Source organism: Miniopterus schreibersii (assembly GCF_964146895.1).
Source record: "Miniopterus schreibersii genome assembly, chromosome: 12".
NCBI lineage: Eukaryota > Metazoa > Chordata > Mammalia > Chiroptera > Miniopteridae > Miniopterus > Miniopterus schreibersii.
Window position 1 is genome coordinate 63,708,891 of NC_138112.1, and position 25,408 is coordinate 63,734,298.

Below are 25,408 nucleotides of genomic sequence, written 5' to 3' on the forward strand. Positions count from 1 at the left end.
GTTAAAATTATAATGTAAACACAATTTTTCCTGATTTTATATTGTATGAAAAACGTTTTCTAAATTGCTACATTGTCTTTTTATAATTTAAATTTCTAACATGCTATAAAGAGTATGTATGTAGTAACCTTCTCCCAGGGCTCATTGATTTCTTATCCTGAGGTATATGTATTTATTTGCCTGTTTCTATTGGCATGGAGTAAACAACCTTATAAGAGAGATAGATGTTCCTTAACACAACTGCAAGGGGTAAGCAGATGTTAATGAATCATCTTGCTTTCTCACTGACACTCGGTGGGTAAGGAGAAGACATGCAACTGGGAGTTTACCATAGCATGCCAGGCCTTCAGCACTAAGTTTTGAAATTTGAAGGTTTGAAAAGGGAGTTTGAAATATTTTTAACTCTGGCAGGGGGCCTAATTGAATTATAAACAAAGATGCAATGGGGAGCAGTTTACTTGCAGGAAACGGCACATGAGAACTAAGTCCTTTGGTTAGCCTTCTTGGGGAGAATTTGCTTGGAGATCACCCTATCTGGAAACGCTCTCCTTCCCCCTTAGCATCAGCCTAGGGTGGGACAAGTGCTTCAAGAAGATGCTTTCTGGAGTCAGGTGACAGAGAGCACTTTGTAAAGTAACCGAGGAGAGAAAACTCAGCATTGCTTGTGCTGACCAGTGCAGGTGTCCGCAGTTCTCAGGGTCTGTCTCTTGAGTTTTCCTTTTCAAAATGCAGTCAGATAATGATCTCACTGATGTCATGGTCTGAAAACTAGCACTGCTACTGAAGATTACTCAGTTAGGCAGAGAAAAATCTTGGTATGAAGTGCCAGTGCTTAAGGCATTAGAATGAACCGATGAGCCTCTGAGGTCGTTGTGCTGAAACTATGAGTCCTCCTTACCACGGCGGCAGCTCAGTTCTCACAAATCGTTTCGCCTATCCTGGAAGGTGATTGAAGATTGATTGGTCCCTGTTGGATTTCCTCCTAAATTTGGGACTTTTTTTTTAGAAGCCAAAGATCTTGGATATTCTACTTCTAAATTAGCCAATACTGGAATGCTAAGATGTAGAGGATTTGAGTACCCATCTGCAAAACAGTCGATTTCTCTTTTCCATACTTTTACACTTAATTCTTCCCGGCCGACAGAGAGCCTGCAGTTGGTTCACCTGATGCATATGTACCATATGTTAAAGCCACACTTTGTCAAATTTCTCCTTGGATATAGGATTATGTTGTTCACTTTTTCCTGTCATAGGTGTGTTGTGTTTTTGAACTATAGATAACAATAGCCCAGTAGAGAGTTGGAAGTTTTCTTAGAAATTGAGCGTTAAACTTTTGTGCAGAAACTTTTTTGTAGCACTATAAGCAAGAAATTGGGGTGAGGCAATTCTGTTCAAGTGTGCTGTCCAAACTACTTTGGGGTTCTGCAACACAGACCAAGCTGACATGCTCCGCTGATTTCGCTCATCAGGTTTAACATTGCCAAATTCTGTGGCAGATAGGCAATGGAAAGAAAACATTTAAGGGCTTAGACTTCATCTGAATTTCACAAGGAATGAGAACAAATCCAGGGATTGTTAGTTCAGGGGACCAAATCATGCCACAGGAATATATCTTTAGGGTTTGGCGACTTTCTGCAAAACAAAACTCCAGTCTGCTAATTTTGCCAATCTGTTAGTGGGAAATATGCCACAAAAGTTTTCTTTCCCCCTACACAGAATATCTCTTTTCTTTCTGTTTATAGAAGCAACAGAAGCTTACTTTAAGTCATGATTCTTCCTAGGATGTTTTGGATCTTTGATCTTATTTTTTAAAAGCTGATCCGTAGTCTGTGTTTGTATCACCTTGGTATGGCCAATTTGTGCTACATAATTGGATGTGATTTGTTCTCATATTGTGCTTCTTTGGTAGGTTTGTTTAGGATTCCTTGCAAATAAAGCTCCTCTCAAAACAGCAGAAGACAAGCCCTGGCCAGATAGTTCAGTCAGTTAGAGCATCTTCCTGATACTCCAAGGTTGTGGGTTTGATCCCTGGTCAGGGCACATGTAAGAATCAAACAATGATTGCATAAATGAGTAGAACAACAAATCTCTCTATCTCTCTTCCTCTCCTTCTCTGCCTCTCTTCCCCTCCTTCCCTTCCTCTCTCTGTAAAATCAATTAAAAAAAAGAAAAATCTATAAAAATAAAAAAACAGCAGAAGACAACCCCAATGAGAAAATGAAAGTGTATCAAGAACTCACACTAGCTTAACATGTTTACAATTGTCTGATTATTAAATCATTAATTTTTTTTTTTTAAAAATATCTTTATTGATTTCAGAGAGAGGAAAGGAGAAGGAGAGAGAGAGAAACATCAATGATGAGAGAGTCATTGATCGAGCCCACAACCCGGGCACGTGCCCCGATCGGGAACCGAACCCCGATCGCCTGGATCCTAGGTCGACACTCAACCGCTGAGCCACGCCCGGCCGGGCTAAATCATTAATTTTTTAACACAGTTCCTGCTGCGTTTTCTTGATATGTTACTCTAGAGTTAATGAAATACTAAGCTAATAGTGGGAGAACTATGGAATTTTATTAATTATTTTATTTTTTTGCTAAAATCAATTTAGGAGACATTTGTACTCTGACCATTTCATTTTAATAAATTAATTTATACCTTTTAAGATATATATAATTCACAAAGAAAATTTAATTTTGATATCTATGGATTTAGAGGTTTCCTGAACTTCTCATTCGTGACAGGTTAAAAAGAAATAATCAGATCCTTGTGAATTGGGCAAAGGAATATCTTTATTGTGCTACCTTTTGTATAAGAAAGATGAAGAAATTAAAATATGTACATGTATCTGCTCAAGTGAGAAAAAAATGCACAAAGGGAGAATAAAGCAGAAATCAATGAGATTCAGTACCTACAGGGCATTGTTGAAAATGGAGTAAACAAGTAAAAGTGGGGGGCTGAGGAGAAGGTGGCACTTACTTTTGGAACTATGTTAAGATTTCACATAGGCAAGAATCTATATATGTAATTAACAAGGGTGAGGGGTCCTAATATTGAATACAAATAGAAACAAATGAAGCAAACTATATTTCAAATTAATAACATAAACATACTGAAGGGAATTGGGGAGACTAAGTAACTTGTGAACACAGTATTTGAACTACACGCCCTCCCTCAGGCTAAAAACAAAAAGAGCTCTAAACTATTATTGAACTATACTTAGTAGATTGCTTTTACACAGAGGCATGGGTTAGCAATTGCTGTACATTTTAGGATGGAGCAAGTAAGTAAATATATATTATGGATAGTGGCAGCCAGATTTCTCTCTGTGAGAAGAGGAGGTTTCATATATAAAAAGGGGAAAGAGTAGAAGGTACCCTGTAGCAATGAATTGGAATTGAATCAGTGTGAACTCACGGGGTTTAATATATGTAGATAGCTAGATATATAGAAATGAATATAAGTGTGTGTGCGCGCATGCATGTGCGTGTGTTTGTGTAGCGTGTGTGTGTACAGACCTTCATCTGTTTAACTGTCTTGTGAGAGACCCTAGAAGCAATAACACATTTGGAGCAAAAAGCACACCCAGGACCTACCTAGACCTTGGTTTCTAAACACCATTTTCTAGTAAAAGCAACTTGGGCTTCTTCGAGAAAGGCTGGTTCCAGGATGAACGATTAGAGATAGAATAAGATGAGCCTGGAACATCTTAATCTATCAAAAAGTAAGGAAGAAATCAAAGAATTGTGTAGACATGTTAAAAGGACATAGAAGTCAGCTTGAAGGAGCTTCCATAACCAAATCTGGGACAATTTGAGCATCAAAATAAATAATGATAATAAAGGATTATAACCTATTGACTAAAGTAAGAATCCATGAATCCAGATTAATGTAAATAAATAAATCATGAATGAATGAGAAAGGTAAATTCTTCTTTACTATAGAAAACCAATTTATAAATGTAGATGAAAGGACATAACTAGGGGGAAAATTGCCATTTGGCAAACCCATTAGAACTGTTATTGCTTCTAGCAAGAATTATCAATAGATGCTAAAACCAGTAAATGAAAATTTGAAGAGTTAACAGTATGAGTTAACAGTATTTCCCCACAAGATACTTATTAAGTACAATCAAGATACTTATTAATTGCTTACTCCATAGAACTTATAGTCTAGTAGGGGAAATAATTCCAGTAACTTTAAAACAAGGCAGCAAATTGTGAGTACTATCAGAGAGTTACAAGTGAGATATGCTGGGAATTGAGCATGTGCGGGGGGGAGGCAGGGAATCAGGAAAAGACTTTGTGTAAAACTTGGCAGATGGGCTGGAAAGATTAGATAGAATTTTAACAGATGGGGTAGAAAAAAGATATTTTAGGTTGAAGAAAGCTAGTCAAGTTTTGAGCAATATTGTGTTTTCTGCTCTTTCCTTACAGCCATCTTATCTAAAAGAATTTTCACTGATCATATTAAGATTTAAGTCTGTTTACTCTTTAGGCAAAGTAATTATGACCAGCTGCCACTCTAATCAAATGTTTCTAATTATTTTTTTTAAGTTAAATGTGAATTTTATCACTATGAATTATCTAAGGCAGTAGTGTAAATAGAAGTGTAAGTCTTTTCATATTTTATATTATATGCTCTTGCCCTATCAATTTGTTTTATAAAATTCATATTTTATAAATTTTTGTGTAAATTTGTACTTATGTGTACAGTAAGGCTCAGCCAGATTCCTTAATGCATAAATTATTCCCTAGTGCTTTAAAATATATATATTTTTAAAGTTACATTAAGGGTATCATTTCACTAGCATTTGTTCTTTTACAGCCAAGATCATGACCTAGACACCAGCGTTTTTCCCTAGTGGAGTATGAAGCACACTGGGACTAAGTCTTTGCTGGGCAGCTTCATAAGTTTAGGCCAAAATGTTACCATTTTTTACTTCATTTGTTGGAAATGTGGCCTACTCCATTTATCTGTAACAGCTCATTTGCTTTCTTTTCCATTTTCCTTTGCTCAAGACAGTAAATAGCACTGCCACAAACTGCATGGTTAGGTTAACACTTTCACTTCTCTTTAAAGATCTCTCATCTAACCTAATCCTTTGCCAGGTGTTGTCTTCCTACTTCCTCATAGTGCCTTGGAAGTAGATTTCTATGCTACTCTTCCAAGAGGAAAAGAAGACTGTGTAATTTGCTTTCCCATACAGCATTTTTAATAGTAACAGGAAGAGGTTAATTTTACCCTGTGACACACTGTATGTTAAAGACAGGTTAAACACTTCCCTCTGAGCTTGGTCAGGGAAAAGAAAAATAAAATAAATGGCTCCTGAAATTTTTTTCCTGTTCAGTTCAGAGATTCAGAGTTTTCTCTCTCTCTTTAGTCAAGATGTAAAGTGGTGTTTGGAATTACCACTGTCCCGCTGCTGCTTGCCGTCTTCATTTTGATGTCTGCTTCTCTATAAAGATTAACACATTTTCCACTCATGATTTACTTGTCAGGGAATTTAGGAGTTTTCTGGAACCTGAAGTCCCGCCTTGGGTAGTGTTGATTACTGGATAATTGCCTATTCTTTGGTGGAATTTCCATTTTTAGATTACGCCAGGCTCTACAGCCTTTACTTCTTTGGCAGAAGAACCCAAAGGCAATGGAGTATTTTTCCCCCTTCCCCAGCCCAGCTTAAACAGTGACTCACTTGAGCCCTGGGGCTTTGCTTCATACTTTCATTCAGGGGCCACTTTCTACCCTGTTGTTCCTATTTGCTTTTAGTGTTCTGTTTGGAACCTCTTGTATCCTTTGGCACATGGACTTTCCTCTGAGGTTATTGTCAGAGAAGTATGCAACACCACCCCTAAACTGGAACACACAAGCTAGTTACGTCCCATAAGCTATGTTGTTCTTATGGCAGCTGATAGAGGTCAGAGAGAGTACAGAAAGAGTCTTTAAGAAACATAATTCCAAAAAAGGTAGAGAGAGGACTATTCTCCAAAAAGACATGAGTGCCAGTGTCATCCAGTTAAAGACTGAAAGATTTTCCTCTATATGAGATGATCCAGTGACTGATAAAATTTCCTCAGTGGTGTATGTGGGAAGGGGGAAGCACTCAGAGGAACTGGACTCCAGCAGTTTTCAGAGGGATGTGGTTATGTGAAGAGACTTCCTTCTAGATGGACTTGGTCTAATCTATAGTTCAGAGCTTTGTTGGAGAAAAACTGTTTTCCCCCTTTTAGACAGTGGTTCTGCCTCGTCTTGATCTTTCACTCTGACTTCAGCCTTCCGTAATTATGCATCTAATGGTGATTTCTTGGTTTTCCTCTTTGCAGTTTTACCAGTGTATGTCAGGGAACTCACATTCTCTTTCGGGAATTCAGCTTCATCCAAGCCACCCCTCACAACAGGGCATCATTCCTTCGGGCCTTCTGGAGATGCTTCCGAACTGTGGGCAAAAACGGTGGTAAGTTTTCCCAGATCCTTTTCTGGCCTTCTTTTCTTCCCTCTGAACTTCCATCTTCCTTTTGTTCCTGTAAATACTGTTTGAGTGCCTGCTATTGAAGGTTCTGGGCACACCTTACTTTTGAGGAACCCTCTGTCTTGTGTCAGAGATACTACCTCCTCCATTCCTATGACCTTCACATCATCATCACTAATGAGTGTATTGAGAGCCAAGTGAGGCTCTGAACACTTTACTTGCAGTAATTGACTTACTTTTCATGTCTCTCTTTGGTAGATACTGTAACCCTTATTTTATAACTAATGAAACTGCAGATCAGAGGGGTTAACTAACTTGGCAAAGTTCAACAGTAAATGCTGGGGCTGGATTTATACCCAGGCAGTCTGGCCCTGGAGCCTTAGCTCTTGGCAGATATTAAAATACCATTCAGTAAATTCAAGAAGTGATGTGAATGCAAAGAAAGAAACTCCTGAGTAGGGGGTGGGATAGGGATACTATTGTTAGAGAATGGGGAGAGAGAGGATTAGAGAAGCTTCTCCTGAGAACTGGCTGTTTGATCTAAGTTGTGAAGGAAGAGTATGAGTTGTCCACATGGGTAAAGGAGAGAAGGGCATTCTGGATAGAGCATGTGCTGTGGTATAGAAGCATAAAAGAACCTGGAATATTTAAGAAACTGAGAAGATCAGAATGGCTAGAGTTTGTGAAGAAGGTGAGGGGAGATGAGCCAGTAATGGAATAAAAGAATGTCAGGTACTGAAAGACATTTTTTGCCATAAAAAAGGGTATTTTATGTAGGTATTATATTTGTATTTTATTCTGTAGGTACTATATGAAGGATTTTAGAAACCTGGTGTGATGATACCGGAATTCTAGAAAGAGCATTCTAGAGGCAGTATGGAAATGGCTTAGAGGGCAAGCCTGGAAGCTGGGAGCATAGTTTGCAGTAGTTGAGGTGAGAAATATCAAGAGCCAAAACTAAGGCAGCCTCCATAGAGATGGAAGGGATACTTTCAGAGATAGGATCCACAGGACTTGGTGATTTGGTTTGGCCTGTAAGATGAGTGAGAAAACCAGTAATACATTTCCAGGTAAGAAATTATCCATCTCCACAACTTTTTCATCTTTCCAAACTGAAACTCTGTACCCATTAAACACTAACTCTTCATTCTCCCCTTCCTCCAGCCCCTGGGAACCACTATTCTACTTTCTGTCTCTATGAGTTGGACTCTACTAGGTATCTCATATTAGTGGAATCATATTTATCCTTTTGTGACTGACATTTCATTTAATATAATGTCCTCAGAGTTCATACATGTTGTGGCAAGTGTCAGAATTTCCTTCCTTTTTAAGGCTAAATAATACTCCATTGTATATGTATACATTTTATTGTTCATTCATCCATTGATGGACACTTGAGTTGTTTCCACCGTTTGGCTGATATGAGTAATATAAGTTTTTGAAAGTTGATATTTCTTTGGGACACAGTTAAAAAGCTTCAGTAGGGAGCAGGAAATATAGTTCAGGTTCTTGAAATAAAGATTTGGGGAAGTAGGTTCTAGAACTGCAGATTTTGGGAAGTAGAATAAAGTTGACTAAAGTAAGTTTTTCATTTCACCTTCCAAATCCTCGAGATAAGAGCTATGTGCATTGGAAAATGCAAGTTGTTCATACTGTTGGTTTGGCATATTCTGATTATAATCTAAAGAAAATATTAAGGAAAACACTGATTGAAAATGTCTTTATTGAGACTTTAAAGATCTTGGTAGATGATGGGCAAAAGGTACCCACTGAGAGCTTCTTTTTAAAAATGGAATTAGATCCTTACATTCAGAATATTGAAACAGATTAAATTGCTCCAAAATTTTCTGATTTAGAATCTCTACATCAAAACCTTGGTTCACATCTGCTTTTAAGGGCCTGTTTCTATTCCCACCTTCATATTATATGTTATTTCAAATTAGTAGTGAATACCTTTAAAACAGTTTCTTTAGTAGAGGAAGGCATAAACTATTTCCTTTCATTTAACAAATATTTCTGGTAGACTTACCATGTGCCTGGCACTGGGGTGAGAGTAAGCGAACAGGTACACTCCCTGCTTTCATTGAATATACAAGATCCCCCATCCTGCTCTAATGGATGCTACTGCTACTTTATATATAGCTACTGAAACTTTTTTTCTAAAATTCCTTCTACAAAAATAAATAAGTAGCCCAGCCGGGCATGGCTTAGCGGTTGAGCATTGACCTAGGATCCAGGCAATCAGGGTTCGATTCCCAGTCAGGGCACATGCCCGAGTTGCGGGGTCAAACCCCAGTCGGGGGCGTGTGGGAGGCAGCCGATCAGTGACTCTCTCATCATTGATGTTTCCATCTCTCTCTCTCCCTCTCCTTTCCTCTCTCTGAAATCAATAAAGATATATTTTAAAAATAAATAAGTAAATAAGTAAATAAATAAATGAACACCTTCTACCTAGTGTCTTATTAGATCATTTCTACTATCCTAAGAAATAAGGTAGACATTATTGTGCCCATTTTATAAATAATGAAATTGTGTAACTTGTACGATTGCACAGTGGATTAGTAACAAAGGTAGAAATAGAACTCAGATTTACTAATTTGCTAATGTGCTACTTCTACTATTTCTAGTATTCTGGTCACACATTGGCTTCTGTGACATGCAGTCTAGAGATCATCCATCTCAATTACACTATTGTGCAAGAAAGACTTAGTGTGCCAAGAATAACATTATCTCCTTTACAGAATATATGTACTAGAGGGCAAAAATCAGTGTGACCCAATTTTAAGTGAACTACCTTAGAAAAACTAACCCATTGGTCTCTGCATAAACAAAACTGGGAGCTGTGAATGTATAGGTGAAGTTTGTACACTTTTATCAGAACCTGTCTTTCCCACTCCTTTCCATTCCCTTAATCAGTCAGCAAATATGTATGAAATACTCGCTATATTGAAGAACGGTGCACATAGAGATGATTTCTGTGAAATAGCACATGGAGATAACTATGGAAAACAGTCTTTAAATGTCCTTTTTTCTCTTCCTAATTTAGAAGTGGGGCCTCTTCAAGAATTTATTTACTATCACAAGGGATCCATATAGCATGTGGATTCTTAAGCAGATGTGGGTTTCTTTATCTTTCTTATAGCAGCTGCCAGTGATTCGTCCAGCTGCTGAGAGGGAGCACCTCCAAGTTCTCCCTGTTTCTCCTGTGCTATAAACAAAACCTAGATGTTATGCTTGATGTTTTTTGCTGTGCTCCTTAATCAGACAATTTCTGATTTCTTAAAGACCGAAGGCAACATTTGTGTCTAGATGATACTAAAATCTTTGGTTTTGAATAGTTTTAATATATTCTCAGTTTCTTCCAGGAAACTTTAGAATACTTTTCAGTCCCAGAATGTGTCAGTCCCCAATTTTAATCCAAAATGAGCAAAAACATTCAGAGGCAAAGTTCCAAAAGAAAGTATTAAGCACCATTTTTTCTATTAGAATGCCAAGTCCCAGGCTCGTAGTCATTGGAGTCTCTACTGTGTTATTCTCCTGCAGACAAGACAGCTTCTTAGGGCACCGTGTACATATTAGAGCACTCTCAAGAGGAGATAACTTCTGGGGAAAGAAGAGCAGAGTTCCAGCGTAGTACATCTAAAACCAAAGTAAGTTATAGAAAACTAGGGACCTGATCCCTACAGAAACAGTTTATCCAAGTTTTTAGTAAGTACTGGGAAGCAGTATCATTTCTGCAAATCTTGAGTATTGAATAATGCTAATTTTCATATGTCTGAATTTCAGGTAACCTCATGAAGGCTATAGTGAATCGCTTGATACGAAGCAACTTTAAACTCTTGGAAGCAAAAAAAAAAAAAATCTATTCAAACACAGTAACTCTTTAAAATTCAACTTCTCACTTTGGTATTTCTTTCAGTGTAGAAAGATTAATCTGAATTTTCCAAGTCTGGCAAAAAATTAAAATTCTCTTTAAGTAAGTCTTCACTTCTGTTTAGGGATATTGGCTCAAAAACAGCTTTTGTCCATAGTCTATTTTCACAGTTTATTAGAATTTAATTTTGAGCTTTGTGCTTTTACCAATGAATATATAATTTCATTTAATAAAACAGTGATAGATACTTCCTCTTCTGCCCATGAAGTGCCTACTAAGGCAACTGTCCTCCTGGCATAAACAACTGGAAAATCAGACAATGTCCAATTGTATAAAACAGGACTGTGGTCTCTGAGAGGCAGTTGCCAAGGGACAGTACAGGGAAGAAGATCATCAAAGAGCCCGGCAGTCTTTGACTGTTGAGGAGTTGAGTTGAGGAGGCAGAGATTGGGGTTTAGGGAAACCAATTTGGCCAGAATTTGTAGGGCAGAGTACCAGAGAGGAGGGAGTAAGTACCTCAGTAAGTTCTAGAGAGCTACAAGCAGATATTTGAGCCTTTGGCTATAAACTCTGCACATGTGTGGGTTGGAAAAAGAGCCACCAGAAAACAGTAGGCCAAATAATTCCTGGAATATACACAGGGCTAAGGGTAGTTAATACTTCCACCAGCCAGAGTTGAGAAACCTCAAAATACACAGGACATTGGCATTGGATAGAGTCCTCAGCAGCTTAAAAGCAAAAAAGATTCAACTGATAGGCATGTAACTTAATTGTATACCTAAACAAAATTAATAGTCCTAAAGGAATTCAATAAAATCTAACACTCAACAATATAAAATTCACAAAGTCTAGCATCCAATTAAAAATTACCAGACATTAAAAGGGGCAGAAATATGACCCATAACTAGGAGAAACAAATTAATCAATTGAAACAAAGACCCAGAAATGACACTCTCTGATTTTCTGTTCGTTTGTGCCAGGAGGACAGTTCCCTTAGTAGGTACTTCTCCATGGGTAGAACAGGAAGTACCTATTACTATTTTATTAAGTGAAATTATATATTTATTAGCTAATAAGGACCTTTGAACAGTTATTTTAAATCATATAAATATGACCAAATATGTAAAGGAAAACATGAATCTGACTAGGAGACAAATGGAAGATAGTAAAAAGATCCAGATGGAATTTCTAAACATAGAAAAGACAGTATCAGAAATGAAATAATATTAATATCAGTCGACATTTATTAAGTGCTTCCTATATAGATTATCTCATTTTTCTTCACAACAATCCTATGTGGTAGGTACTTCTATTATATTCTTTATATAGAAAATGAAACTGTGATTTAGAAGTTCAATAACTTGTTCTAGGTCCCACACCTAATAAGTGGAAAAGCTAATGCCGAAGAAGCCAGAAAGCTGACTAGAGAGAGTGTTACCTTTTTAATGTGTTCTCCATCAGCTAGTGTATGAGATGCTTGAAATACAAGTGAGTAAAAGGAAATACTTGCCCTCAAGGAGCTCACATTCCAGAAGAAACAGAGCAGTCTAGAAATAGTTTCCATAGAGTATAAGTGATGATTAGAGCCGTGTGTAAGATGCAGTGACAGTGCAAGGAAGGAAGGAAGCTTTTCCTGCAGAAGCTGGGAAAGGCTATAAAGGAGCAAAAGTAGTTGGGATGGATCTTGGAGTGGCGAAAGCTGTTAAGCAAATAAGGAATACATTCTAAAAAAAAGAAAGATTTTTGAAAATACAATGATATGGAACAACATGGTTCCTTTGGGAAACACTAAGGAACCTTAGATTTCCTTAGGTGCTTAGCACATATGAAGGAAATCAGTAGAATTTGTGCGGTATTCCCATGTATGACTCTGGCAAAGCACAGAAGGTAGACTGAAAGGCAAGTAGTAAGACCGAAGACAAAACCCAGCTAGGAGCCTGTTGCAGCAGAGCAGGAAGGGGCATGGAGATGCAGGGCTGTCCGAGGAGCGGGGGACCGGACCTGCCGCTGAGTGGGGGAGGCGTGGGAGAGGAGTCGGGACGAATACCCGGAGCTACAGCACCGCCACTTTTCATCCCTCCCTTTCTTTTTTCCTTTCCTCTTTTTCCTTTCACTTTTTATATTTTACTCTGAATTCACTGTGGTTTTGTCTTCATAGTATAGGCACATTCATTCATTCATTCAACAAACATTTACGTATCCGTTGCTAATGATAAAGCAGTGAGTTGAAGAGACAGTTTCCTGCTGTCATGGAGTTGTGGTCTAATCTGAGATTTGGAAGAGAAATTCCTGCCTTTTTCAAAGGAGCTCACATTGTAGGAATCAGGGAATTGCAGTGGGTCTTAATTATCACATGATAAAACTGTTACTTTTTCCTAACATATCTGATGTGATAGTGGGTGAAGTGATCTCAAGGAAAAGTGCAGCCAATTTAGGCTGAAGTAAAAGCTTTTGGTCCGACTTCTCTGTGTAATTGCCTGAGACTCCACTTGATTTTGCATCTCTAATCTTCATCCGCCCCACTAAACCGTTCTGAGGGGCAGCAGTGCTTACCTCAGAAGGGGGGTGGCTGGCTGGTTTGAAATATTAAAGAATATTCATTAGTTTTGTAATTTTAAAAGTAAACAAACAAAAATCCTTCCATGTAATCTTTTCACACCTATGGTTTCCTCTGACCGGTCATCTTCACCTGCTCCCACCAGTGCCACGCCTCCCTCATTTTCCCCAGAAACCTGATGTGGCCAATAAACAACTTCAACCTTAAACTCCTATTTCCTAGCTCCTATTTCACTTATTTCTCCTCAGCTCCTAATTTTCCTTTTATTTTTACTTCCTTCATCAAAATCTTTTCTCCAGGGAGAACATTGCCATTTGATGTCCCCTCAAAGCTTTCACCTCACTACCTCCAATAACTTTACTCTCTCCCTCTGTTTAATTTCCCCTTTTTTCTATTCTGGTTATTTGGGGCCATCACACATGTCACACAAGCATTCCTGGAATGCTTCTGTCACCTCCTCTTCTCCCATCCAATCCGTACGTGCTGTGCTCCATACGTGATGCCCTTAGGTTGCTAACCTCTCTTCACCCGTTAGGCTCTAATTTAACGGTCAGCTCCTTAGAGGAGCCTGTTCTGTGACCCCTTTCTCGTCTGAATTGGATCCTTTCATGGTTCTCCGCGTCACACTATAATATTTAGTCGCATCATTATAGTTTCTGACTAAATATTTTTCGGATGACTCTTTACTTACCATTCATTTTCCTTATTAAATTGTAAATTTTATGAGGTTGAGAACCCTTTTTGTTATACCAATAACTCTGTTCCCAGCACCTAGAATATGTAAATGATTTCCATTGTCCTTTCACATGAAGGCTCACCGTTTCCCAGCCGCTGTACAGGAGATAAATTATTCAGTGGATTATATTCTCATCTCTTTTTTTAGAGGGTAGCATTGGTTTTGAAATCTGCTTTATACTACCTTTTCAAATTGTATAGGAGCCTCAACTTAAAATTATAATAGCTCCCAGTTATTGACCACCAAGTATGTGCAAGGCATTTGCATGTTTGACCTTCATGTTCAAAGTATCCCACTAAAAACTGGCTCATTGAAAGCTATACTATATTAAATGACACCTAACTGAAATATTTAGCACTCATGGGTGCTAAATCCATGCAAGGATGAGAAAGATCTAGGTCATGATCTGTATGCTGACGTTGAACATTGGTGAGGATCTGTCTAAGAGCGCCTCTTTTCCTTCCTTTGTATTCTGGATCCAGCCTTTGTGCTATGAAAGAGATCACAAGCTCGTGGCCAGCTGACTACACATGCCTTGGACTGCAGATATGTTTTCTTTGGTTCGCAGTGTTAAAAATAGTTTTTAAAAAACTTAGATGCCAACATTTAATGTAAAAATCTCGATTCACTTACAGAATGGAAAATCCAATACCATGCCCACATTCCAACAGGGAGACAGTTTGCCAGGGCTGAGGTGCAGCTGCTCCCTTCAGACTTGGGCATGTGGCCTCAGATTTACCACCATCCCCAGCTGCCTTGCTTCACCTGCTTACGTTTCCTGCCCGGCCTCTATAGGCATTTAGTTTGCTCCCATTGCTAGAACTCCTTAGTCCATTTATAATCACTTGAAAGGTAGAGTTACACTGTCAGTTCAGAACAAGGAGTCAGGAGCTTACTCCTCAACTAGATTCTCTTTCTCTTTTCTCCTTGTTATCATGATGTCTCAAAAATTTTTAGAATTAGAAGTCACCTTGTCTTGAAACTAGGTCTAGGGATTTTTAAATATATTTTTTTCTCTATTGTGGTAAAATATATACAACGTAAAATTTACTATCCTAACCACTTTTTAAATTGAGAAATCCTTTTTTTAGGTGGTAACCTATAAATAACATAAAATTGGCCATTTTAACCATTTCTAAGTGTACAGTTCAGTGGCATTAACTGTATTTACACTGTTGTGCAGCCATCACCACCTTCCATCTCCCTGGCTCTTTTCTTCCCAAACTGAAACTTTTTGCTCATTAAAAAATAACTCCCCATTCCCCTCTCCTCAGTCCTCTGATAACCCTGTTTTACTTTCTGTCTGTATGTATTTGACTGTTATAACTACCTCATATAACTGAAATCATACAATATTAGTCCTTTTGCGTCTCACTTATTTCACTAAGCATGATATTTTCACAGCTGTTGTAGTGTATATCCAAATTTCATTGCTTTCTATGGCTGAATAATATTCCATTGTGTGTATATATCATATTTTATTTAACCATTCATCTGTCAATGGACACTTGGGTTGTTTCTACCTTTTGGCTATTGTGAATAACACTGCTATGAACATAGGTGTACAAGTTATCTGTTTGAGTGCCTGTGTTTGCTTCTTGGGTATATACTTAGGAGTGGAGTTGCTGGATCGTGTGATAAACCTATGTTTAATTTTTTAAGAAGTTGCCATACTGTTTTCTACAGTGGCTTCACTATTTTACATTTCCCCAGCAATTCACAAGGGTTCCAATTTTTTCTGATCCTCACTAAAACTTGTTATTTCCTGTTGTTTTGTTAATAGGCATCCAAATGGTTGTGAAGTGATAACTCATTGTGGTTTTGATTTGTATTTCCCTAATGACTAATTAATGATGTCAAACATCTTTTCATGTGCTTGTTGGCCATTTGTATATCTTCTTTGGAAAAATGTCTGTATAAGTTCATAGCCCATTTTTTAAATTGCTTTGTTTATTTTTCATTGTTTGAGTTGTAGTTCTTTATATATTCTGGATGTGAATCCCTTATTAGGTATAAGATTTGCAAATATTTTCTCTTATTCTGTAGGTTGTCTTCTAGCTTTCCCTATAGTATCCTTTGATGCACAGAAGGTCTTAATTTTAACAAAGTCTGATTTATCTATTTTTCTTTTCTTCCCTGTGCTTTTGGTGTCATATCTATGAAATCATTGCCAAATCCAACATCATGAAGATATTAGATTATTACATTGTTTTCTTCTGAGTTTTATAGTCTTAGCTCTTAAGTGTAGGTCTTTGATCCTTTGAGTTAATTTTTGTATAAGATGTAAGGTAAAGGTCCACCTGCCTTCTTTTGCATGTGGATATCCAATTTTCCCAGCACCACTTGTTATAAAAAGACTTGTTGAACAGTCCTTTCCCCAATAAATAGTACCCTTGGCACCCTTGTTGAACATCAGTTGAGCATATAGGTATTTCTGGGCCCTATTCTATGCCAGTGGTTTATATGTCTATCTTTATGCCAATATTACGTATGCCAATAATATGTTTAATTATTATGGCTTTGTATTAAGTTTCAAATTTGAGAAGTTTGAGTCCTCCAACTTTATTTTTCTTTTGTGAGATGGTCCTGGCTATTTGGGACCCCTTGCAGTACCTTATAAATTTGAGGATTGGGTGTTCTATTTCTGTGGAAAAAGGCTGTTATACATTATAGTTTTGGTAGAGACTGCTGAATCTGTAGAGTGCTTTGGATATTATTGCTATCTTAACAATGTTAAGTCTTCCTATTCATGCACATAGGATGTCTTTCCATTTACTTAGGTCTTCTTTAATTTTACTCAGCAGTTTTCAGTGTGCAAGTCTTGCACCTTCTTAATTAGATTTAGCCCTAAGTATTTTATTGTTTTCATGCAATTGTAAATGGAACTGTTGTTCTTAGTTTCCTTTTTGCATTTTTTATGCTAGTTTATAGAAATGTAATTGATTTTTGTACATTGATTTTGTATCTTGCATCTTTGCAGAATTCATTTATTACCTATAATAGTGTGTGTGTATGTGTGTGTGTGTAATCTTTAGGGTTTTCTACATAGAAAATTATATCACTTTAAAATAAAGGTAGTTTTACCTTTTCCTTTCCCATTTGGATGCTTTTTATTTATTTTTCTTGCCTGATTCCTCTGGTTCGAACTTCCTGGGCTATGTTAGGTGGAAGTGGCAAAACCAGGCACCCTTGTTGTTCATGTTCTTTGTGTTCGGGGAAAGCTTTCCTGCATTCCGCTTTAAGATAAAACTATGTAAAGAAAATTGTGATTCACAAAGATAAGTAGCAGCAAATACTAATACATTTGTTTTTAACATCTTGAAAGACAGTGCCTTTATTTTACTGGGAAGCAAAATCTCAATGGATTGAGAAAATGCTCCAGAGAATGGTAGTTTTACAGCTTATTTTATACATTATAATCAAAAGAGGAGGCATAAGAAAAGTTACTTAAAATTCATTGGTGGTAGATTAAGAGGGTGGGAAAAAAGCAAAGTGGGGAGCCCTGGCCATTGTGGCTTAGTTGGTTGAGCATCATCCTGGGCACTGAAAGGTTGCTCTCCATCCTGGTCAGAGCACATGCCCAGGTTGCAGGTTCTATCCCCAGTCGTGGTGCGAGTGGGAGGCAACCCACCGATGTTTCTCTCTCTGAAATCAATAAAAAAATAAATTAAAAAAAACCCACAAAAGCAAAGTGGGAAAATCTTTGGGATTGGATAAAAAGTCAATCAGAGAGACACATACTTCTTTTACATTAGTGGGTACAGTATAGTTCATAATTAACACATACAGCACACAAAGATTGTATACAGGGGAACAAGGTAACAATGAGGGGTTCTGTGATCTTGCCCTCTGGTGCCGTGGGTGAGCCCTGACGGGTCTGGAAAAGGTTGCTCTGATATTCCAGAAGTGTGTCGTCTTAGATCCAGAAAAATAGACAGGCTCAGTTAAGGTAAAGATTGACCTTTGTCAAGGAAGCTACAGGCCTAGAACAAGACTACCCACCATGACTTGCTTTTAGTTAGGAATTTTTATGTGCAAACCAGCATATGTGGTTACTTTCAGTCTCTGAGTTTGTAGGGCCTGTCATGCTGGCCTCCCTTGAGCTTGTTAGATTTAGTATGTGGTCCCTTTTTCATCCACAGAGGTTATCAAACCTATTCTCTAAAGTACATTTACCAGAAAAGGGAATGGTATCTCTTAGGCTTCAGAAATCCCTTGCTGTCGTGGCTCTGTTAGAAAAGAAAGAAAATGACTAAATTAAAGTTTGCACACCATGAATCAAAATAAAACCACCTTAGGTTAAAGATGTCAATTAAATAAACCATACTCTAATTTGGTTGTTTTGGTGGGTTTTAGGCTGGAAGTATATAAAAGCAAGTATAAGCAGTGTTGAAAATTTAATCTTTTCCAGTTTTATTTTTCTTGGCATAACCTGCTCGTCATTCCCACTGCCACCACCTGACCCTAATTTAGAACTCTAATTAAACACATTGGAGAGGTTGTCAAAATGACAGATTTCTTGATCCCATCTCCAGCCTACGAGATCAGAATCAGCAGGGGAGGGGCTTGGAAATTTATATTTTAAAAAACATTTCTGGTGATTCTTATTATTGCTTGAATGTGGCAAACATTGAATAAATTAACTTTTTTCTTTGTTCCAATCCTTGCTCTGTATTAGTGGTTTTCAACCCTGGTTGCACATTAAGTTCACTTAGGGAGCTTTTCAAAATACTAATGCCCAGACCAATTAATCAGACTAATCATAATTTTTTGGGTTGGGGCCTATGGAAATTTTTTGAAATGTTTTAAGTAAAAAAAAAAATTTTGTTGCAGTATAACATATATAGAGAAATGTGCAAAATAATAAATGTATAGCTCAATGGATTTCTACAAAATAAACATACTTCTGTAATGTCCATCCAAATAAAAATAGAGAACCTTACCAGCATCCTAGATGCCTCTCCCAGCCCCTTCCCTGCCCCCCAGTCATTAATTCCCTCTTGGGTAACCACGAGTCTAACTTTTATCACCATAAACTAGATGCGACTGGGTTTGAACTTTGGGCAGCCAGAACCATAGAACATGCACTCTTCAGTGTCTGGCTTCTTTTGCTCAACATTGTGTTTCTGGTTTGTTGTCGGATTTGTCTTCAGTTTGTTCTTTTTTATTGTTGTACAGAATTCCATTTTATGTATAAACCACAGCTCATCTATTCATTCTATAGTAGGGGGCATTGGAATTGTTTTCAGTTTGGGACTAGTACAAACAATGTTGCTATAAACATGCTTTTATATGTCTCTTAATGTATAGATTTCTCTTAGGTATGTACTTAGTAGTGGAATTGTTGAGAATGTGTATGCTCAGCTTTAGCACATATTCCCAGATTTCTAAAGTGATCGTACCATTATCCACATTCAACTGCAGTTATGAGAGTTCCTGTTGCTCTGCAGCTTTTTGTGGGGCCCACACATTTTAAAAGCTCTGCAGATAATTTCAATACACTCTGAAGCTTGAGAACTACTACAAGACCTTTTATAAATATAATTCTGTAAAGCACAGGCAGGCCTGGGCTTGTCACCCCTGCTTATAACATCAATGGTTCTGTATTGCCTAGTAATGAAATAGGAATTACATTACATTACATTTTAGGCCACTCGTGATCTAACCCCAGCTTTTCCAACCCCTACTCTCATATTCATAGCCTACATTCTCACCACACGCTCACTTTCCCCCTAACACTCCTTAACATTTCCCCTTGCACACCTTTGTTTATGCTTTTCTATCTGTGTAGAACATTCTCGAATGTCTGTCACATTCCTGCCCATCCTCAACTAGACCCAGCTCAAATAACACATCTTCCAAGAGTCCTTGTGATTCCCACTTCCTCCCCTCCTTGCCCTCCCTTACCTCCATTGGAAAGTGGGCTCTCTTATTGCACTTATCATATCTTATGTTAACTTATATGTTTACTGGCAAACATATATCTCTACTAAGATATTGCATGGGGTTAAGAATAAATCAGTTTTGCCCGGCCAGACATGGCTCAGTGGTTGAGCGTCGACCTAGGATCCAGGCAATCGGGGTTCGATTCCCGGTCAGGGCACATGCCCGGGTTGCGGGCTCGATCCCCAGTCGGGGACGTCCGGGAGGCAGCCGATCAATGACTCTCTCATCATTGATGTTTCTATCTCTCTCTCTCCCTCTCCTTTCCTATCTCTGAAATCAATAAAGATATATTAAAAAAAAAAAAAAAAAAAGAAATCAGTTTTTATGTCTTTGCTACCTCTGCATCTAGATTCTAAATTTGTGATATCAAGCTTCATGGGAAGCTCTAAAGAGAAAGACTTAAGAGTTAAGTGGCCCTAGGTTCAAGTGACCTTTTTATTGCATATAACTATATGACCATAGTCAAGTTACTTTTTCTAGGCCTCAGTTTTCTCTTCTGTAATATGGGTTGTATACTACTTCCAGTGTTGTAAAAACTAAATGAAATGATGGACTAAAGCATTTAGTAATTTTTCATCTAATAGCTGTCCCATAGATGCCAAGTTGCTTTTGTCATTGTTATAAGTATCAATGTTAGCTCCCTTGAGGACTGAGACAGCATATTTTATCTCTGAATCTCCAGTCAGTGCCTTTGCTTGTGGTAGGTGCTCAGTAAATGCTGGGTAAATAAGTTAATGCCTGCTGGATGATTGGATGGGCCATGCTTATTTATAGTCCATTTCCAATAAGTTCAGCCTGTCTTGGAAGGAGCAGTTGAAATTTCAATTTAACCATCAGATAGAGACAGAAAGTAGGGCTTCTATTACAGACTTTAAAAACTATATTAAAAAGGCCAAATCCCCAGTTTAACCATGCAACAGCTGCCCTCCTTCTGCTGCCAGGAATTAGGGAAAACCCTCCAAGAGCTATTTGCTGTTTGTTTGTTCATCTTCTGATAAACATGCCGTAACTTGGGGAGAGCACACACTTCCCCTGCAGGCAAGTGTGGGTTTGATAAGTTGCATGTAGCAGCAATAGGAAGAAATCCCCCACTCTGAGGGAGAGGTTCTTACAGGGACTCAGCTAAACCCATTTGAAGTTTTGCTGAGTTATTTACTAAGATGAAGGGACTGGGTGTGGTAGGTCTGAGATTCCTCCTGGGAAGTCACTTCAAGAATCTCCTTAATTTCCTTGCCCTTCATCTTTGTTCTCTGGCTTCAGTGCAAGGGTGCAGTCAGTCGCACCCAGTTGGCTGCTGTTCCCAGCACCAAATTCTTTGAAGCCGGCTGTTGCAGCCAAGGATTCCCTACCCTGTTCTTTTCCTCTTGCCCTGATTTAAAAAACAGCTCTGCAAATTCTCATCTGGCATGGAGATTGATGAGAAGGAACTTTGTGGTTTGCAAGCTGTTTTTCTGGATATATGGGACCAAAAGGGGCCTTTAGAAATTTATCATTTCTCGAAAACCCAATATTGATGGATTTTACATGCACAAATTATACAAAGTAGGCTCTGCCATCACCACTATCATTTAAAAGTATTTTAGTGCTAAGAGGAGGTACAAATGAGATGAAACTGATACCAGAGAGCATTCACCACCACCTACAACGCTCACAGGAGGAATGTAAAAATTTATGAGCTGATTAAAACTTCAGGAAAGATATGTAACAAAACATACAAAGATTAATGGGTAGTCCATGAAAATGTTTACCGGGTGACCAATATCTTTTAAAATATAAACAAACGAATGAAGTTAACCATGTTATAATCACAGTGGGTCGGATCACAAAAGAATTGGTAGTCTAAAAAACATATAATTTCAGTGTTCAAGACCTTATTTGTCATGCAAATTGGATTGGCCAATAATCCCTTGGAAGCATATATGTACTTTTAAAATAAATCCAGGAAGTAGTGATGGACAAGGAAGTGATAAAATTCTAGGCAGACACTTCAAATCTATATTTATTGTCTCAAGTTGCAGAGCAGCATGATATGGTATACCATTTATATAAAATTACATATCTTTATGTCTGTATAGGTTTATATGCACACAAATATGTTTGAAAAGAGGTTTACCAAAATGTTGTTAGTGGTTTTCTCTCAGTACTGGGGTTTTACTTTTTTCTTCACACTTTTCTATATGGTTTGAGTTTTAAAATAATGACCATGTAGCGTGTTTATAATTGTAATAAAAATAAAGCTATTGTTATTTTGAAAGAGAAGAATTTTGTTTGACCATCAGCTATGTGCCCAAAGTGGTACTAGAAGTTATGAGGCATGGAAAGGGAGGCTGTGGCCTGGCCACATCTAGTTGGGAAGGTAACTAGGGGGTGGTCTAGTGTAGAGTGTAATCAGGTCAGGATATGTCATTCAAAGAAGTGCTGAGGGCCTCCAGGAAGAGGAAAGGTCACGGGGAAGCTTTCATTGAAGAGAGGAAGCTTGGGCTGGACCTTGAAAGATGTGCAGTTTCACTAGGAGGAAGGAAGAGGACATTTTAGGCAGCTTGTGCCTGAGCGATGATAATAATAATAATGGTGTTTGAACAGACAGTGAGGAAACCAGCTTATTTAGAGTCATAAGCAAATATGATTTGTGGTAGAGATATTTGTTTTATTGCCAAGTTTATTCCTTATTTTGATATATTGCAAACTATATTTGGTATACTTGAACATTTTAAAAAGGAGATCCTAGAAAAATAAATATAGTTATTCTATATAACTCTAAAGTGATATAAAAACTATGACTGCTACGAACATTTCATTATTTTTGTGTATTGAGAATGGAAGACTTCAGTACGTGTGCTCTGTAATCCTATTATCTCCATTCATAAACTTGTTCTTAATTCAGCCAATCGCTTTTTGTATAGTCCTTTAATTCGCAATTAATATATTCCTACACCTTTCTTCTTCTATTAAAAAATAAAAACTGACCGACCAACATTACTCAGTAGGTGAGGGTCGACCTATGAACCAGGAGGTTATGGTTCAATTCCTGGTCAGGGCACATGCCCCGGGTTGCGGGCTCAGTCCCCACTGTGTGTGTGGGGGGGGGCGGTGCAGGAGGAAGCTGATCAGTGACTCTCTCATTATTAACGTTTCTATCTCTTCCTTTCCCTTCCTCTCTCTGAAATAAAAATAAATTAAATAAATAAACAAACAAACTGGGACACAAAGGATGGGATTCAAAACAAAAGCATTTAGATTGAGACTTTCAAAGCAAAGGAGTCAGGATTCACTTTCAGTACTTACTTGGTTAACGTGACTACATTACATTTGTAGTATATACCCTAAATACTGTAGCCACGTAAACTGTACCTATCATGCAAGTAAGTCTTGCTTAGAACCATCTTTTTGAAATTTAAAGAACAAATGTTAACCAGAAAGCTTTCCTTCTTGAATTCATTTATTTATTAAGTGCTTTCAGGGTTCAAAGCACTGTGCTAGGTGACGAAAGGTGCCCAGAGAACTCATTCTTCATCTATTCATTCATCTAGCAATTCTGGTGGAGTGTGTCCTCTGCACCAGGTATTAGTCTCTGTGCAAGAACTAAGAGGATAAAGAGGATATAGTTCTGTTTTTAAGGACTCAGAGTTGGAGAGAAAATGGACATGTGAATAAACAATTATAGACCGCTGGTAGAAAGTGTCAGGTCAAATATGCATGTTTATTTGTTCTCTTTATAGAACACATTAAAATTATAATAAAGGGGGAAAGGATATAAAGCCAAAAGGATAAAGAGAACAAGAGATGAAAAATGATAGGTGTCAACCAAATTTTAGAAGGTGGACAGCAGATATATAAGTAGGAACTGATTTAGCAGAGAAAGCTGATGACTACTTACAACAGAGAAAGGTATCTGATTGTGCCACAGAGGTCTAGAAGGGTTCAAGAATTGGAGGTGTCAGGTATGCTGAAATGAAGGGTGAGAGGAGAGCTGAAAACAGGAGGATTTGTTGAAAGTCTTTACAAGAATCAGATAGATCACCAGATCCTCTCCCCACATCAAGCATCAAGGTCACTGCCTTTCTCCATTCAGTAGAAGATTGGAGAAACTCAACTGGATGAACTCTTGATTCAAGAATACCAGGCTCAGAGCAGAGGTGAGATGGCCTAGTGAAAACGAGATTAAGCCAATGTCTATATGCTGAATGTTGACACCCCCTTCCTTTCCTTTCCCTTGCTTAGTTCTCAGAATGCTGGCTGCCAAATGCCAAATGGATACCCCTCAGGCACGAGTCTGGAATATTTTCTGGGGAAACTGAAGTAGCCCAGAAAAATTCCCTAGAAGTGTGAGGTTTAGGAGCTCTACAGTGAAATGACCAGATCTCAGCCTATTTTTTCTACAATGAAGCTCAATGTCAACAAGCTCCATCCATTCAGATAACCAGCTTTTTAGTAAATCTCACTCTAAACTTGAATGGATGTTCAAGGATCACCAGACAATTGGGGGAAGTCTTTACCATGATAACCAGAGCCAAGACAAAACAAACAGGGTAGAGATGGCTGGAGGGGGTTGGGGGGCTCAAGAAGCAGTGACAGTACACGGAGCAGAAGAAAACTCTAAGAAAGCTATCATATCATTATATCCTTAGGGAAAAGAGAGAAGATATCAAGTAAGACTAGCTTGCTCTAAAAAAAAAAAAAACCTAAAAAAAAAACACAAGAAAGAATTCTTGGATGTTAAAAATATGATAGCAAAAATTAAAACTTCAATAGAAATTCAAAAGTAAAGTTGAGAATTTGCCTAGAAAAGTCAAAGAAATTGAAAATAAGAGAAGAAAATTAGAGGCCCAGTCTAGGAGTATAACATCTAAAAAAATTGGACTTCCAGAAAGAGAGAACAGAGGAACTAGAATGCCATGAGGCTTCTCAACAGCAACACTAGAAGCTAAAAACAATAGAGCAATGTTGTCAGAATTCTAAGGGGAAATTATTTCCAGCCTAGAATTCTGAACTATACCAGACTATCGATCAACTATGAGAGTAGAATATAGATTTTTAAATGGGCAAGAGCTTATGTTTTAACTCCCATATAAGTTTTCTCATGAAACTACTGGGTGATGGGTTTCATCAAGAAATGGGAATGGCCCTGACCCGTGTGGCTTAGTTGGCTGGGCGTCATCCTGTGCACCAAAAAGTTGCCAGTTCGATTCCCAATCAGGGCATGCAGGAGGCAACCAATTGATGTCTTGCTTTCACATCAATGTTTCTCTCTCTCCCTCTCCCTTCCTCTCTCTCTAAAAATCACTTTTTAAAAAAAGAAAGAAATGGGAATGAATCTAAGAAGGTGAAATTAAGGGGTATAGAAACAAGGGGTCCAATACAGGAGAGAGGTAAAGAGAATTCTTAGGATGATAATGAAGGATAGATAGTCCCAGGACTGCCATTTATGCAGGAGACTTAGAAAGCAGCAATTCAGATTGGAGCAGCAGAACAGTAAGCTCCAGGAGGAATGTCTGCAAGAAAATTAAAAATAGAACTAATCAAACTGTGTTAAATTATGTTCAGTTGGAGAATTAGAGATTAATACTTCAGTTTAAGAAGTAGTGATTAATTAATACTTAGAAACTCCAAACAAACCAAGAAAGAAGTCATTAATTCCAAGAAAAACAAAAGCTTGTAAAAGGAAGAAAATGTAATAATAATATACCTTGTGGCTTGGCTGTGAATAATATTTACATAGTCATAAAAATGTAAGTACTGAATAGTTTAAGCTAAAATTGGTACTATATCTATATTGGAAAGCTGGCGGATGGGAAGTGTGTGGGGGTGGTGAAAAAAATCATTTGT

The 25,408-nt window shown here is 37.9% G+C and overlaps 1 protein-coding gene across 4 annotated transcripts in view; it reads left to right on the plus strand.

The window, feature by feature from the left end:
- Window positions 1-25,408, plus strand: part of CSTPP1 (centriolar satellite-associated tubulin polyglutamylase complex regulator 1) — a 170,895-nt gene that overhangs the window by 58,367 nt on the left and 87,120 nt on the right. For all 4 annotated transcript variants that reach the window (XM_081152622.1, XM_081152623.1, XM_081152625.1 and 1 more), the window contains exon 4: window positions 6,324-6,454. In XM_081152622.1, coding sequence (XP_081008748.1) covers window positions 6,324-6,454 — 131 coding nt within the window. The remainder of the gene's footprint in view (window positions 1-6,323; window positions 6,455-25,408) is intronic.